Source organism: Saccopteryx bilineata, chromosome 1 (genome assembly GCF_036850765.1).
Source record: "Saccopteryx bilineata isolate mSacBil1 chromosome 1, mSacBil1_pri_phased_curated, whole genome shotgun sequence".
NCBI classification, from domain to species: domain Eukaryota; kingdom Metazoa; phylum Chordata; class Mammalia; order Chiroptera; family Emballonuridae; genus Saccopteryx; species Saccopteryx bilineata.
In genome coordinates this window covers 15,995,142-16,010,516 of record NC_089490.1, presented here as the reverse complement: position 1 = coordinate 16,010,516, position 15,375 = coordinate 15,995,142, and the positions used below count along the sequence as shown (strand labels likewise).

The 15,375-nt window shown below is 57.6% G+C and overlaps 1 protein-coding gene across 3 annotated transcripts in view; it reads left to right on the top strand.

Moving 5' to 3' along the window:
• Positions 1–15,110, top strand: part of BTBD9 (BTB domain containing 9) — a 448,341-nt gene extending 433,231 nt beyond the window's left edge. For 2 of the 3 annotated variants that reach the window (XM_066240405.1, XM_066240497.1), the window contains exon 11: positions 12,148–15,110. In XM_066240405.1, coding sequence (XP_066096502.1) covers positions 12,148–12,345 — 198 coding nt within the window. In that variant the 3' untranslated portion in view covers positions 12,346–15,110. Of the gene's footprint in view, positions 1–4,823; positions 6,926–12,147 lie in introns of those variants that run through there. The other variant, XM_066240592.1, reaches the window with a different exon arrangement.
• Positions 15,111–15,375: the final 265 nt, after the last annotated feature.

The window sequence follows — 15,375 nt, the reverse complement described above, 5'->3', positions numbered from 1 at the left end:
GGTGGGAGGGTGGGGGGCTGGGCACTGGGCAGGGGCTCTCCTCGGCTATAAAAGCGGTCAAGGGAGCCCGGCCCGGGAGTAGGGTGGACTGGGGATGAGCCTGTGTGTGGAGGGCTTTGGGTGGGCAGGGCCGGCGGCAGGAGCCCCTGCCCGAACCCCGTGGCACCAGCAGGGCAGAGAGTGCACGAGTAGCCGCTGAGCCGCCCTCCAGGACCACTCAGCTGAGCCTGGAGTGGGCGCAGTTTATTTACAGGTTTCCGCCAGGCGGGTGAGAGGTTCTGGGCTCCCAGTTGCCATCCTCGTTACCATAGCAACATGTGGCTCTAGTGAAGAAAAAAAATACTTGAAAACGGACTCTGTTTATTAAAAAACAACTAACCCTCCCTCGTGGCCTGGTGATGGTTACAGCTCAGCCCCCAGCCCCTAGGTCGATCCGGCTCCGAGGAGCCCCTCAGGTCCTGCAGAGGGTCCTCTGCGCCCTGAAGCGCACCGCAGCCACATGCTGGCTCCCAAGACCAGAATTCCCAGCCGGTCACCCCAGAGATGGGAGCTGAGGACAGGCCAGCCCCTCGCTCTCGCACTCCCGCCGGGAGAGAGCCAGCGTCTGGAGGTCTCACAGGCAGGGATGGGGGTTGGGGGCGCTCACAAACAAACTGCTCAGAGATAAAAATGCCTGAAGCATGGCGCCCGGGTGCCCTGTGCTCTGTGGGAGGCGGAGGGGGCCCTTGCAGGGGCAGGACTGGCTGTGGGCCACAGAGAGCGTGAGCCCTAGCCCACGCGTGTCTGCCAGCCTGCAGGCCCGAGTTTGTGCCACAGGCCCGGTGTGAGGCTCTGCAGGCCCCCCTGCTCTGCACCTGTGGGTACAGCCATGTCCCGGCTTCCTGCCCTGGCACCCAGCGCTGTCCAGGGCGCCAGCCCCTCCGCGAATCGGACCGGGGCCAGAGCTGCGCTGCAGGTTCTGAGGGAGTCGGCTCTCGGGGCTCCCAGGCAGGCTGCAGTCCCCGTGACCTTGGGGCTGTGCTGGCTCTGAGGGCGTCTGGAAACATTTACTGCAAGAAAGTGAAGGGCACGGGGTTGGAGGTGAGCCAGCCAAACAAACGGGGATTTAGGGACGACACATGCAGCTGACGGTCGCCGTCAGGAGCCTCCGAAGAGTCAGGCTAAGAAGAGATTTACAAGGAACCCTGACAGTGGCCAAAGTGAACCGGGCAGGAGGGGGAGGAAGCCCCGGAGGAGGGAGAAGTGTACGGAGACCTCCCCCAATGCCAGCCTCACCCCCAACCTGCTGTGCCACCCCAGCCAGTCCCTTCACCTCCCTGGCCGGCAGGACATTTGTCATTAAAATAAGGACAGTGAGCCTGACCAGGTGGTGGTACAGTGGATAGAGCATTGGACTGGGATGCAGAGGACCCAGGTTTGAGACCCCAAGGTCGCCAGATTGAGCACGGGCTCATCTGGTTTGAGCAAAAAGCCCACCAGCTTGAACCCAAGGTCGCTGGCTCCAGCAGGGGGTTACTCGGTCTGCTGAAGGCCTGCGGTCAAGGCACATATGAGAAAGCAATCAATGAACAACTAAGGTGTTGGCAACGCTCAATGAAAAACTAATGATTGATGCTTCTCATCTCTCTCTGTTCCTGTCTATCCCTCTCTCTCTCTGAAAAAAAAAAAAAAAATAAGGTGAACCAGATCTTAAAAGTTCCTTCCCAGTGAGATAGAAAAAGAACGGAAAAATATTTAATTTGTAGCATTATTATAAAAGATCCTTTTATAGGCATCTTTATAAGGGGCTATTGTGAAAGATTTTTATTGGGAAAAGAGAGGAATGACACCACAGCGAGCACGTGTCATCGCTCCCAGCACCTCACAGCCTAGGATGTCTTGTGCTGGAGCAGCAAGCGCTCTGCACCAAACAGCTGGCCTGTGAGAAGGTGCCCAGAGCCTGAGCAGGTGGGTGCTGGGAGCCGCCACGCAGTGTGACCAGTGGGGGCGATCCCGGTGCCCCACCACTGAGCCCGCGGGCCTGACACCTCCCTGCAGTGTGGCCAGTGGGGGCGATCCCGGTGCCCACCACTGAGCCTGCAGGCCCGACACCTCCCTGCAGTGTGGCCAGTGGGGGCGATCTCGGTGCCCACCACTGAGCCCGCGGGCCTGACACCTCCCTGCAGTGTGGCCAGTGGGGGCGATCTCGGTGCCCACCACTGAGCCCGCGGGCCTGACACCTCCCTGCAGTGTGGCCAGTGGGGGCGATCCCGGTGCCCCACCACTGAGCCCGCGGGCCTGACACCTCCCTGCAGTGTGGCCAGTGGGGGCGATCTCGGTGCCCCACCACTGAGCCCGCGGGCCTGACACCTCCCTGCAGTGTGGCCAGTGGGGGCGATCTCGGTGCCCCACCACTGAGCCTGCAGGCCCGACACCTCCCTGCAGTGTGGCCAGTGGGGGCGATCTCGGTGCCCCACCACTGAACCCGCGGGCCCGGCACCTCCCTGCAGTGTGGCCAGTGGGGGCGATCCCGGTGCCCCACCACTGAGCCTGCAGGCCCGACACCTCCCTGCAGTGTGGCCAGTGGGGGCGATCCCGGTGCCCCACCACTGAGCCCGCAGGCCTGACACCTCCCTGCAGTGTGGCCAGTGGGGGCGATCCCGGTGCCCCACCACTGAGCCCGCGGGTCCGACACCTCCCTGCAGTGTGGCCAGTGGGGGCGATCCCGGTGCCCCACCACTGAGCCCGCAGGCCTGACACCTCCCTGCAGCGAGCTCCTCCAGACCACACAGACGCGTGTCACCTGGCTGGACAAAGAACTGCCCAGGACGGCCCGGGCACCACACCAGCCTTCCCCGGAGAGGGGCGCGGCCGGACTCTCCTGATGCCTGCCCGGCATGAAGGAGGCTTAGTAGGGCCACACTACCAGCCTCTGCCTGGAACTAGAACATTTCCTTTTTTTTTTTTTTTTTTGCTGTTGTTTTAAGTTTTTCCTATTGATTTTGGGGGTGGGGGATGGGTGGGAAGACTTAACTCATAGTAGTTGCTTTTCATATGTGACCAGGCGAGCCCAGGGTTTCGATCCTGTGGCCTCAGCATTCCAGTCAACAACACTCAATCCACTGCGCCACCGCAGGTCAGGCTTAGTTTTTCAAAAATTAAAAAAAACCGGCGCACTATTTGGGTTTGCAATTGCCCTATGTTAGCCATATGCGGCCGGCATATTTAGCAAATTTTCTTCAATAAAACTCTTCAGAATTCAAAAATAAAAAAAAACCTTCCACCACTTCAGGGCCTAATTAATTGAGTGAGTGATTCGCCCGGCCTGGAACTCTGGAGTGTGCACACGTAAAAAACGGAATCAGGAATTCTGGGGCTGCCTCGGGCACTAGTATTGGAAAGGCTGCTTTTCCAGAACCTTCCAAGCAGTGGAGTTCTAGTTCTGTGTGGGTGCCTGGCCTGTGTGAACATGGGAAACTGACATTGGAAAGTTAGAAAACTATTGCCATATATAAGCAGCGTCACCAAGAAATGTGGGGATGAATGCTTGTACAAAGCTGTTTGGTTTCCTGGGGCACGTGTTCACAGCCTGGAAACGTCTCCCTGTGAAACAGGTTCCTCACCTGAACACAGTGTTTTGGGCTGTTTAGATGTGCGTATATAAAAGTTATGAAACTTTGGTTTATAAAAAGGGGTATTTTGTTGGAAACACTTAAATCTTCATTTTTTTTTTTTTTTGTATTTTATCAAAGAAACGGGGGCGGGGCAGATAGACTCCCACATGCACCCTGCTGGGATCCACCCAGCATGCCCACCAGGGGGCGATGTTCCGCTGCAACCAGAGCCATTCCAGCACCTGAGGTGGAGGCCACGGAGCCATCCTCAGCGCCCGGGCCAACTTTGCTCTAATGGAGCCTCGGCTGCAGGAGGAGAAGAGAGAGACAGAGAGGAAGGGGAGGGGGAGGGGTGGAGAAGCAGATGGGTGCTTCTCCTGTGTGCCCTGGCCAGGAATTGAACCTAGGACTTCCACACACGGGGCCAATGCTATGCTGCTGAGCCAACCTGCCAGGGCTTTTAGTCCTCATTTTTAAAGGGAAAAAAAAAATATCCCTACAGTCTGTAGGGGAACGCTCTGCTCCTGAGAGGAGCATAAGGAGGTATTAATGTCACCATCATCAGTGTCAGTTAACTTCATCGCATGCTAAGTGGGTATGCGATGTTGTCACGCCTGACGTGTGAAAGAAACTGAAGTCCTCGGTGTGGCATAACTCAGAATCAAGTATTTGTGTCTGACTTATGGGCCAGCATCACTGAGAGGTAGGTTTCTATTATAGAGCTAGGGCACCTTGCCTGACCAGGGGTTGGCGAAGTGGATAAAGCATCAACCTGGGATGCTGAGGTCCCAGGTTCAAAAACCTAAAGTCGCCGGCTTGAGTTTTGGATCATTGACATCCCCATGGTCGCTGGTTTGAACCCAAGGTCACTGGCTTGAGCAAGGGGTCACTTGCTCTGCTGTAGCCCCTGGTCAAGGCACACACGAGAAAGCAATCATTGAGTAACTAAGGTGCCACAACAAAGAATTGATGCTTCTCATCTCCCTTCCTGTCTCTCTCTCTCTCTAAAAAAAGGATACATCACCTTGTAAATGTTAGTTGAGAGCTCAGATCAGAAGTCCCGTTTGTATCGGTTGGCATGAAAGCAGCCTGTTGGAAATTACCCAGGAGAAGCCAGAAAGGCAGGTTGTCATTGATCACCGTTTACTAGATTTTCCCAATTTCTGCTGTAGTTCACCTGGACTCTTAGGCCAACTTCAGAAAATTAACAGAGGCTCTCTGCTTCTAAAGCCTTGCAGTTATGTTGAAGTGAAGGGAACCCCGGGAGCGAAGGGCGCAGGCAAGCGACCACGGGGAACTGCCTCATCGCCAAGCGGGAGCCGCCACCACGCGCATGCATCCAGGTCCACAGAGGAAAGAACACCCCCGACGGACCAAGCGTCCTGGCTCCCCAAGAAGAAGGCAAAGCGATACTAAACACCAGCTACAGAAAAGCCCCCGGCGGTGACCGAGACGGCGGGGCTTCGTACACGGGACCACATTTCGAATCAGCCGGCACCTCCCTGGGGACAGATCGGAGGCCACTGACGCTGGTTCGGCGAAGGTGCCCCTTTGCGAGCAGCGGCCATCAAACAGGCTAATGGGATACATGATTGCCCAACAGGGGGAGGGCGCGTGAGTGGGCCTGGGGTAATGGTTCCACATAAATCAGAAGTGCAGCCGTGCCCTGGATGCCTCATCCGCCTTTGGGCCCATCCTTTCCGCCGCTGTGACTGTGGGGAAGGTCCAGGGGAAAGAAATGGAATTACTCGAGCTTCTGAGCCCAGAGGAACTGAGAATGTGGCTCTCCACCCAGAGGGAGGCCCACGGGTACCCGGTGGGAAGGACCGCTTGGGGGTCTGTGACATTTGCTGGTGGCACTCCACCCCGTGGTAGTGACAACTTCTCCATGACATCGGCTGCCTCGTCCGTTTCCTGGGAAAGAGCAGAGGCACCCCCTCCCTTTATGCACCCCTTCTGGCCCCACTGCACGGACACTAATTAAGGAACCAGTCTCCCAGGGACAGGCTAACTGTCCACCCCTGCTCCCAGGAACATGTTCAGGGCCACCCACAGGCCCTGTCTCGGGGTACCATTAGCAGCAGGCACACATCTGAAGGTGCCCGGCGTCCCAGGGCAGGACTCCCCAGCTTGCACAAGGTGATGGAGGAGCAGACACCATGCCGCTTACTCCCCGTGTGTGTCTGCAGGGCAGTCCAGGCCCGGCCGGTGTGGGCCTTGCTCTGTACCCTGTTAGGTTCCCGCAGAGATGACTGCAAGGCCCCTCCCCTCCCTGCCTGCCTCCCAACTCTTCAAGGCCTCATTTATGCGCCTCTTCCTCTCTGACCTTCCCTAACCTCCTCCTTCCAGGCAAAAGTAACTTCTGGTATTCCTGATCACGTGCTGTTAGAATGTTCTGTGCAGGGCAGCTGTCCTGATACTGAGAGCGCACAGGCTTTGGAGCTGCTGGGCCCCCAGGTTGGAGCCTGCCGTGGGTGTGGTCTGGGGCGCAGGCCCCGCCCTCCCCTGCTGGGCTGGGAGGTGTGCTGCCTGCTGCGTGTTCCTGCTCAGTGAGGGCATCCCAGTTTCAAAAACAAAACCTGGGAAAGGATCTGAAGATGAGCACAGGTCCTCGGAGGCTGGCTGAGCCTGCAGCGCCCTGGGGACCCTGCACCTGTCCCCTCCCGCAGCCCGGCGCCTCTTCTCCCAGAGGGTCTGCAGTCACTGCTGGCCCTCTTCTCCCCCTCAGTCTCACCGAGTCTCTAACAAGTTCTGTTATTCTTCATTTAAAAACGAGTCTTTCCGCTTTTATCCCAGACCGCTAAATTCCACCTCGGGGGATTTCAAGTGTTCACCTAAAAATAAAAGGCCTTTCAAAGCAAGAGGCAACAAGCATTTATTTGAGATCAAAGAACAGCTATTTGGGAAGCACTGCTTCAGGCAGAAGCCCAAATAATGTTCCAATTAGGAGACAAAGGCTCTGGTATTGAAGAGAACGGAAGGGGAACAATGACACCAGTGGGAGGAAGGCCCTTCTATTGGTGCAGATAACATAACGTAGGGATGCCAATTCTAATAAATTTTTAAATTTTCAGCCCAGTAGTCATCGGCCCCTGATCATGGTACCTGCTTGCTGGTTGTCCTTGCCGACAGCGCTCTGGGGCACGGGGCTGCTTTAGGCCCACGCCAAGGGGATTTTGCTCTGTCTTAACATCCCAAAGACTTGAGGCCGAGTCCCACTGGGGCGGCAGCTCTGGCTTCGTTTCAAAGTGGCTGTGTATATTAGGGTTCCTCTGACCTGAGGTTTTGTTGTCATCTACTGTCTTTCTTTAGACATATATTACTTGGCCATATACATGTATTCCTTTTGTAATATTTTAAATTTAAGGCATATTTCTTTAAAGAGTCTCCTTCCTCCAGAGCACCTAGCTCCCTGCCCCGTTCTGCGTCAGCCCCCCGTGGTGTCCTGGGACTGTGGCCTCTTGTCTCCTCTGCCTGCACTCCCGGATGCCCTGCATCCCCTTTCTGTCGCCACCATCGGCTTGAGAGCCTCCGCAGTGGTCTGCCCACCCCCAGGCTGGCTGGGACCCTCCTTCACACCCACATGGCTCCCATGTGTCCAGACCTCCCTGCTTGTTCGCTAAGGTGTCTGCTGTCCTCACCGGACGGTGCACCCTGAGGGGCCAGGACGTCCACGGTGGGCATGCAGGTGGTGCCGCAGGCCAGAGGTGCCCATATGTGGAATGAATAAAGGAATGAACGTACTTGGACATCCTGACCCTTAAGCCCCATTCACACATTCAGCTCCTCGGGCCATGCCTGCTACACCTGTCACTCTCACTCGGTCTCTGACTGGCACGGGGGGCACCAGCCCATCCTCGACCTCTATCTGTCCTTGGCCTGCTCACTCTGGCGTCCACTGCACACGCTCTCCACCTCCTCACTGGCGTCAGACCTCACCCGTCCTCCCGCTGGTAAAACACCCTCCTTCACTTAGACTCTTCACCCTCAGCCTGTGGCCGGTGTGTTGCCCTTGACTCTGGCAGAGCCTGCTGGCTCTCCGGAAGCACTCGGGGCCCACGTTCAAGTCAGCTGGTCCCTTAGCGACACTCTTGGGGTCACAGGCAGAAGCACGGCTCTGAGATGGCCTCGGTCCTTCTGTCTGACCGTTGCTCCCTGGCCCCAGCAGGCCTGCCCAGAGCCCCGGGACCTCAGTAGGCAGCAGGACCTCAAGGGCCTCCAGTTGCCCCCCACTCAGATGGGAGGGTCTACCCTGCACCCTGGGGCATCGGGGGAATGGTTGTGATTTCTGGAAAATGTGGAGGAGAAAGCCAGCAGAGATATGCTGGTGGTGTTGTCAGCAGTGTTTGGAACAGCAGCCATTTGCGTTATTTTACGACAGCTTGGTGACTTGGGCTGAGACAGCTGTGCAGTCAACACCAGCCGGTCCGAGGGGGACTGACGGCGGGAACGAGGTGACATTTGCTCAGTGCTCCTGTATTAAGCTTGCGGGGAGGGTGGGGAAGAGCGCACCTGGAAATAACAGGTGAAGGAAGAGCCGCTCACATGAGCACAGGAGAGGGACCCATTCGACAGGAGGGGACAGGCGTACCTGCAGGGTTAGCACCAGCCGGGCCCTGCGGAGCGGAGTAGCGGGGAGGGGTGAGGGCGGGGCCGGATTTCACTGGTAACTGATTAAAGGGCAGGATGGGGCGGGAAGGGGAGGGTCTAGACCAGTGGTAGTCAACCTGGTCCCTACCGCCCACTAGGGGATGTTCCAGCTTTCATGGTGGGCGGTAGCAGAGCAACCAAAGTATAAATAAAAAGATTTAACTATAGTAAGTTGTTTTATAAAGATTTATTCTGCCAAACTTAGCGAAAATCCAACATAAAGTACTTGGTAATTATTATTATATATTTTAACTTGCTGTTAACTCTGCTTTATAAATTTTATAACGTAAAGTGACTTCCCTACTTTATAAATTACCATTACTGTGGAACTGGTGGGCGGTTAGAAAATTTTACTACTAACAGAGATACGAAAGTGGGTGGTAGGTATAAAAAGGTTGACTCCCCCTGGTGTAGAAGAATGTGGCGTGGTCAGAGAGCTAAGGCTCAGGTGGTGCCAGATGAGCACCACAGGGTGTGCTGAGAGCAAGAACAGGCCATTTGCACGCTTACACGCAGCCCTGGGGACTGAGGAAGCACCGCTGAGTTGGGGGCGTCGCCCTGGCCCCTCAGCAAAGGTCTGTCCAGGTGCATGCCCCCACTGTGCCATGCTTGGTCAGGGGCTGTTCAGGAAGCAAGCGGTGGTCAATCACCTGCCAGAGACGGTCTTGTCACTTCAGGTGTAAAAGAAGGTGAGGCTGACAGAGGGGAGTGGATTCCCGTGGCCACTCAGAAGGCTTCGGATCCATCCTACGTGCTCAGGGCACAGCTGAGGGCGCAAATAATTTTTAAGTTTCCGTAAAGGGCCCTCCCATCTGGCTGTTGACAGGTGAGCCGCTGCAGATGGGCCCGAAGAGGGAGATCTGATGTGAAAGGAGGAGAGGAAGGGAGGGAGGGCAGAGCTGGGGCAGGCGGCGAAGGCCTGGGCTTTGGGGAGAGAAACCCGCTTCCTCTCGGAGAAAACAGCCTCTGCCACAATGAAGAGACCAGACCAGAAAATGTATGCCTCACTTAGTCTTAATGTTAGAGTTTGAAATGTGAAATTTGAAACAGTGGTGGATAAATGAATTGAAGTGAGGATATGGGAAAAATAGTGATGCAGGAAGGTAAGCACAGAATTTATATTTTAAATATAATTTCACAGTTGATACGACATTTGTCTTTGTGAACCTGATTGTACAGTGGACAGGTGTGTGAGTGTGCTGCGTGTGTGCACGGTGCGTGCACGTGTCCCTGCCCAAGCTGGGTCAGAGGAGCGCTCCCGGTGGACACGGCGGCCAGCTCCCCCCTGGCTCTCGGCTGCCTGTACGCCCTGTGCCTGCTGCAGTCTCCTGTCCAGTCCTCCTTCAGGGAGAGTGGTGTGTCCAGCCGCCCTGCCCCGGGTGCCAGTGCCTCCTTCCCTACAGATGGACCCTTCCCCGGGAACGGACTCCCCACCCTGGGCAGATCCAGAGGTCAGTGGCTGCTCCCCAGGCAGCAGGCCGCTAGGACGGGAAGGTGGACCTCTCCCCAGGGAAGCACGAGGACTGCATCCTCCTGTGAGCACTGGGTGGCCAGGGAGGGCGAGCAGCGTCCCGGCGGCTAGGGCGCAGTGGCCACACCCCTGCGCCACGTGGTCTCTTTCATGGCCGTCCACATGGGCCTCAGGCAGCCGCCAGCCCTTTACAGGCATTTCTGTGCAAACCAGTCACAGTTCAGCCTCAGAGTCTGCAAGTTCAGTGCCAGCTGTGCGGCCAGCTGCATCACCTTCCTGGCCAACGAGGGAGAAGCCCGGGCCCGAAGGCAGGGGGCCTCGGAACAAGGCAGCCCACACGGAGAGCGGCCCTACCAGGAGGTGATCCCTGCGCCTGGCCCCCAACCTGGGTGCCTCACCCCAGTCGCCCAGCCCACCAGTTTCATTAACTCTCTGAGGCCCTAGGGAGCTGGAACTCGCCTTTAAATTCCATTCCAGCTGCGGCCCCATCCATCGCGACCTTCGTCGCTGCCCCCTGCTAGGGTCTCCCAGGTCCCACCACCCTCCGCCTCCCCGAGCGTTTAATACCTCCTGGACCACAGCGCCTCCTCCTGCTCGAAGCTCTCACCATTGGTTGGAGAAGCCACGGGGGCCCCAGCTGATCTCTCCAAATATCCTGGTCCTGTGTCACGAGCACGCACGCGCCGGAGGCCAGGGCTCTGTTGGAGCAGATGGACAGGCGGCCGGTCCTGCGGTGTGGAATGCGCAGGCGCAGAGGGTGCCTGCCCCACAGCCGTCCCCAGCCCGCTGCGGGCGGTCCCCTCCCACGTTCACTGCTCAGATCTGCTCACCCTGTTCCTGCCCGACGCCCCCCACGTCACCCCTGGACCTGGCCCGCTCCGCCGCAGCCGCCTCCCCCAGGCCCCGCCCATGGACTGGGAGGAGCTCTGGCGCTGGCGGGTCTCCTGCAGTGCCGACCTCCAGTGTCCTGTGTGCTTGGCTCCTGAGAGAGCTTCAGAAAGACGTCACCCTTTGGACATTTTAAGGTTGAGAAGTAAAGTATTTCTTAAGTTTAGTATTTTTGTTAATGTGAGATAGAAAAAAGTAAACAAGATGGAAGATGAGGATTAATTATTCGAAATATTTGATGACATGATTTGCTGAAATTGATTTTAACCATCAAATAAAGCACAGCAAAAGTGACAGTGATTGCAGAAAACTTGTATCCATGTGTATCTTGAAAATGTATTTATAATTCCAGAAAAAAAATGCACTTACGTTTTTAAAAATGACACGAGTACTGAGCACGCTTCAGGTCTGAGTTCAGAACATGTCAGGCCACTTCGCCCCCACGGCCGGTGCCAGGGCCCCGGAGTCACGCCGCCAGCCCAGCTGGCTGAGGGCGGTCTGCGCTGTCCCTCCTGGGAGGGGCAGGGTGCTGTGAATCCAGCCAGGTCCTCCGGCGTTCTAGAAAATACAAGCTTCAAGGACCTGGAAATCGATGTCCTTAAAGCTCCCGGCGCAGCCCCTGGAAAACAGCTGTGCTTGTGCCCAGACTAAAGGGAGTGAGTCCTTCCTAGCAGAGCCAGGGGACAGGCCCTGAGCTGGAGCTAGAGCCCAGTGGGCTGTCTCCCTGTGCCTGGGGGTTGTGGGTCCCACAGGCCGCCTCTGACAGCCCCGCGCCCTGCACAGTGGGCAGCTCACACACCAGCCGGACCTCCTGCTGTGTGCCAAGACTGTCCCACTCACGCCATCCTTCCTCCCAGCCATGCTGTCTGTCCTCAAGGTCAGCGCCCTGGCTGGCCCAGCACGGAGCCCAAGCGGCAGGGCTTCCCCCGCTCCTGGCAGGTGGCTGCCGCCTCCGTGTGAGGGCGTTTGTACCAGGTTGTCCTGAGCCAGTCAGGGTGTGGCCCCTCCCTGGTATATGGTCGGGCATCCAGAGCTACCTCCTTGGGGGGGGGGGGCAGGAGTCAGAGAGGGAGGGGCTGGCTTCACGCTGGGCCAGGAGCCTGGGTGTTCCTCTGAGGCAATGCCCTACGGCTTTTTTTAATGTAACAACTTTATCTTGATCTCGTACCATACAAGACACCTATTTAAAGTGTTCAGTTCAGTGGTTTCTTCAGCATCTTCACAGAGGTGGCCACCACTAACACAGCCAGCGCGGTGGCCCTGTTGACTTTTAACCCAACTGCCAAATGCAAGAATTAACTAAAAAATAGAATTCCTGAGACAGAAGTAACCAACAGGAGCTGAATCCAGTCCTGGTGTAACTCAGCCCATCGGTCCATCTACTTTGGCCCTGAAATATGTCTTCCACCTTCCAGCTGTGGCTGGGGGTCTGCACGGGGCAGTGTGGCGGCCCCCAGCGCCGGGCAGTCCAGTGTCCCGACCGATGGCAGCTCCAGGGGGGGATGCTGACCCGTCACTCATGGGGTGTTTGCCTTCTCTCACCAGGTGTTCCACTGTGTCCACTTTGAGTGTCCGGAGCAGCAGAGCAGCCAGAAGGAGGAGCACAGCGAGGACTCGGAGGCAGGGGACAGCAGCCTGGCCGGCCAGCAGTTCGGGTCCCGCGCCCTGCAGGGCCCGGGCGGCAGCCCACTGCCCTCCAGCCCGGGCTCCAACTCCCGCTCGCCCAGCCGGCAGTACCAATAAAGGAGGCCTCGGTGGGCCCGGCTGGCCGCAGGGGTCTTTGGTGGCTGCCCCTCCCCCTCCCAGGCAGGAGCAGACCTGCTGCAGAAACGGACACGGAACAGGTCTGCCCCCAAGGACACGAGGGGGCTGCTTTGTCCTCCTCAGTTTGTTCAAATCAGGCTGGTCCCCAGGGGGAACAAATGGGCCTTCAGTCTTCATCAGCCCACCATTAACACCCTACCTCTCCAGCCCGACCCCGGCCAGGGGACCGAGGAAGCACAGACAGGCGTGTCGGGACCCACCGGCCCGGGAGCGTGCGAGCGGAGGCGCCTGTTAGGCAATGGGTTTGTTTCCGTAGGGTGTTTACTTTTATGGAACACATCACCCTGGCACAAAATGATCGTTTCTCTTAGCTGTTCTCCATTCGCACTCCTAGGGGTTTCGGGTCTTTCTGACGTGGTCTGACTGCAAACAGCTTGTTTCAATCCCTTTGACGCTGTAATTTCCGTCCGTGTTTTAAACGGTTAAATGGGGTGGAGGGAGAAGCGTGTGCCCGTCTCCTAGATGGGCACAGGTGCCCCTCATTGCGACACCTGGGCAGACAAGACAACTCCTTTGAGGAAGTTCAGCAAAACACACAAGGAACAAATCAGCCTGTGGACACTGGTTAGTAATCACTGGAACCACTGGGTCATTAACTTGTCATTCCTGAAACGCATCCCGCCTTCGGGAGGCGAACAGGGAAATGGTGATGATGCCACCTGCCAATTTAACATTCAGAAGCCTGTGGGTGGAAACCCATCCTGGCCTCCAGTTGGGCTGGACCTGTCCGTGTGTGGCCAGTGTCACCGGGGGTGGGGTGGCAGCCTGGGGTCGGGGATACAGCCCGGGCCTTTGCACGGGGCGTCGTGTTCGTGGGTTGCTGTGTCTGTCCCCCAACCACAGTACTCGACCGGGAATTAAAGAAAAAGCACTTACTTCTAAGACGCCTTCCTCCGAATCCTCGCTGAGACGGTGTCACCTGACTGACTGGCCTGACGCCGCCGTCACTCTTACCGGTCATTTCTGTTCCCGGACCCTTGGCAACGCGAGCAGGTCCTTGTCGGTCTCTGCTGCCCCGGAGGGCTCTCCCTGGCCACTGCCCCAGCTCCACGTGAGCTCCCCCAGATGCAGGGTCCTCTGTGCACCTTGTGACCCACTCAGGGGGGGGGGCTGGGGCCCACGGGGGTTCTTTTAGGGTTCCTAAAGACACACCGGAATGGATGACAAAGAACAATGGGCCGACTGTTTTCTGCTCGCATAGCTGAGTTCTGCGTGACTGATGGAGCAGGGCAGCTTCAATGCTGGACCCCGGGGTGGCTGGGCAGAGCACCACGGGCCTCCTCCGCCAGTCTCCCTCCCCTCCTTCTCTCCCCCCCACCCCCAGGGTGAGCAGGCCCCTGGGGTGCAGGCCTTTGATATGGGAGGGAAGCTTAGCTCCCATCGCTGTGGGGCAACCCCAGGGTGCCCACGTTAGCTGGAAAATTCCTGTGCACTCCCCTACCTGGGCAGGGAAGTCAGCACGGTTGGAGCAGGTGCTTTGAAGGGCTTCTTTTTAAATTCTGAAGTCACCTGTCCAGAGAGGAGCCTGGGCTCCAAGGCCACAATGTGGCCACGGGGTGTGGCTGGGCTGCTGAAGGGCCTGTCAGCCCCGCGGGGTGGCGACCTCCCCCCCATCCCTGGGCGCACCCTCCTCGGCTCCCTGCCTCCTTCCTGTCTGCTAGAACCGCACAGGGTCCGCACCCTTCCAGAACTCTGGCCCAGGTGGGCCTGGAGAGAAGTGCTCCAGCGCAGGTGCTCGTGTTTGGGACTTACCAGAGGCAGAGAGGGAAAGGGAAACTGAGGCAGTCTGACAATGAGGTGGCAGGGAGGTTCACACCTCGACCCTCCCCCGGGCCCTGGGCCCTGGGCCCTGGCCGGAGGCCTTGCCCTGGAAGCTGCTCTGGACCGAGGCCCACCCTGAAGAGCTCAGCAGAGCCTCCCGGTACTGGGCTGCAGCTCAGCCCTGCCAGTGGGCCTTCTGATGTGGGGAGCAGGAGGTCCCCTTCTGTGTGCGGGCTGGGCCAGCGCTTTCGGGAGGGGCTGCCCCCCCCCCCGTGGGTCATAGCAGACATGCCCCCACGGAGGCCTGGGTTTGCAGGAAATGAGGGCCGAGGGGGGAACCGAGGGAAGTCCCCAGATGACAGGCGCTCTCCAGGGCCCTGGCAAGGCCTGCAGAGGATTCCCCCCTGCGGCCACTTGGACCAAAATGGCCCGAGACATGCAGAGACCCAGGGAGCTGGCCGGGAGTGTGGGTGACAGGATGGGCTGGCGCTCAGCTGGGGTTCTCAGAGTCCTCGCCTAGCAGGGAGCCGAGGTTGGTGAACCATGGCCCCCCACCTTTGTGGGGACACAGCCTGGGTGCTGTCCCATTGAGGAGAGGCCAGCACGGCTGGACCTGCAGCAGAGATGGACAGGGGTACTGTGACCTCGGGCGCTTCATTGTGGTTCTTGTCAGTTACTAATTAAAACAACAGCTTTGAGACCACCACCCAGATCAGAAATAGAACATGCCAGACCCCCGCCCTTCGTTTCAGATCAGTTTGTTTGTTTTATTTGATGTTGAAGAGTAAAAAGCAAACTTCCTTAGGGCTTTTTGGGAAAGCCTTCCAAGTCAGCTCCTGGGCGGCTGGTCGGGCGCCCCCAGCAGAGGCTGCCGACCTGACCTGACCAGGTGTACCTGTGTGATGGCCATCGCACGCCCGCACGCCCGCCGATTCTCCGCATCCTCAGCGCTGCTGCCGTCTTCTGATCTGAGAGCCGTGAGCCCGTGGCGGGCGCGGGGCTCTTCCCAATTGCGCTCTAAATTGTCACTTTAAAATCTTATTTAATGACAAATACATTAAAAGTGTTTTCTTCCTAGAAGAGTTGGGTAAAGAAATCATTTTCAGCAGCAGTGGGATGTGTTTGTTAGACTGATTCCTTGGCAAACAACAAAAAAAAAAATGAGTTTTTGAATTGTGCCAAAAATTG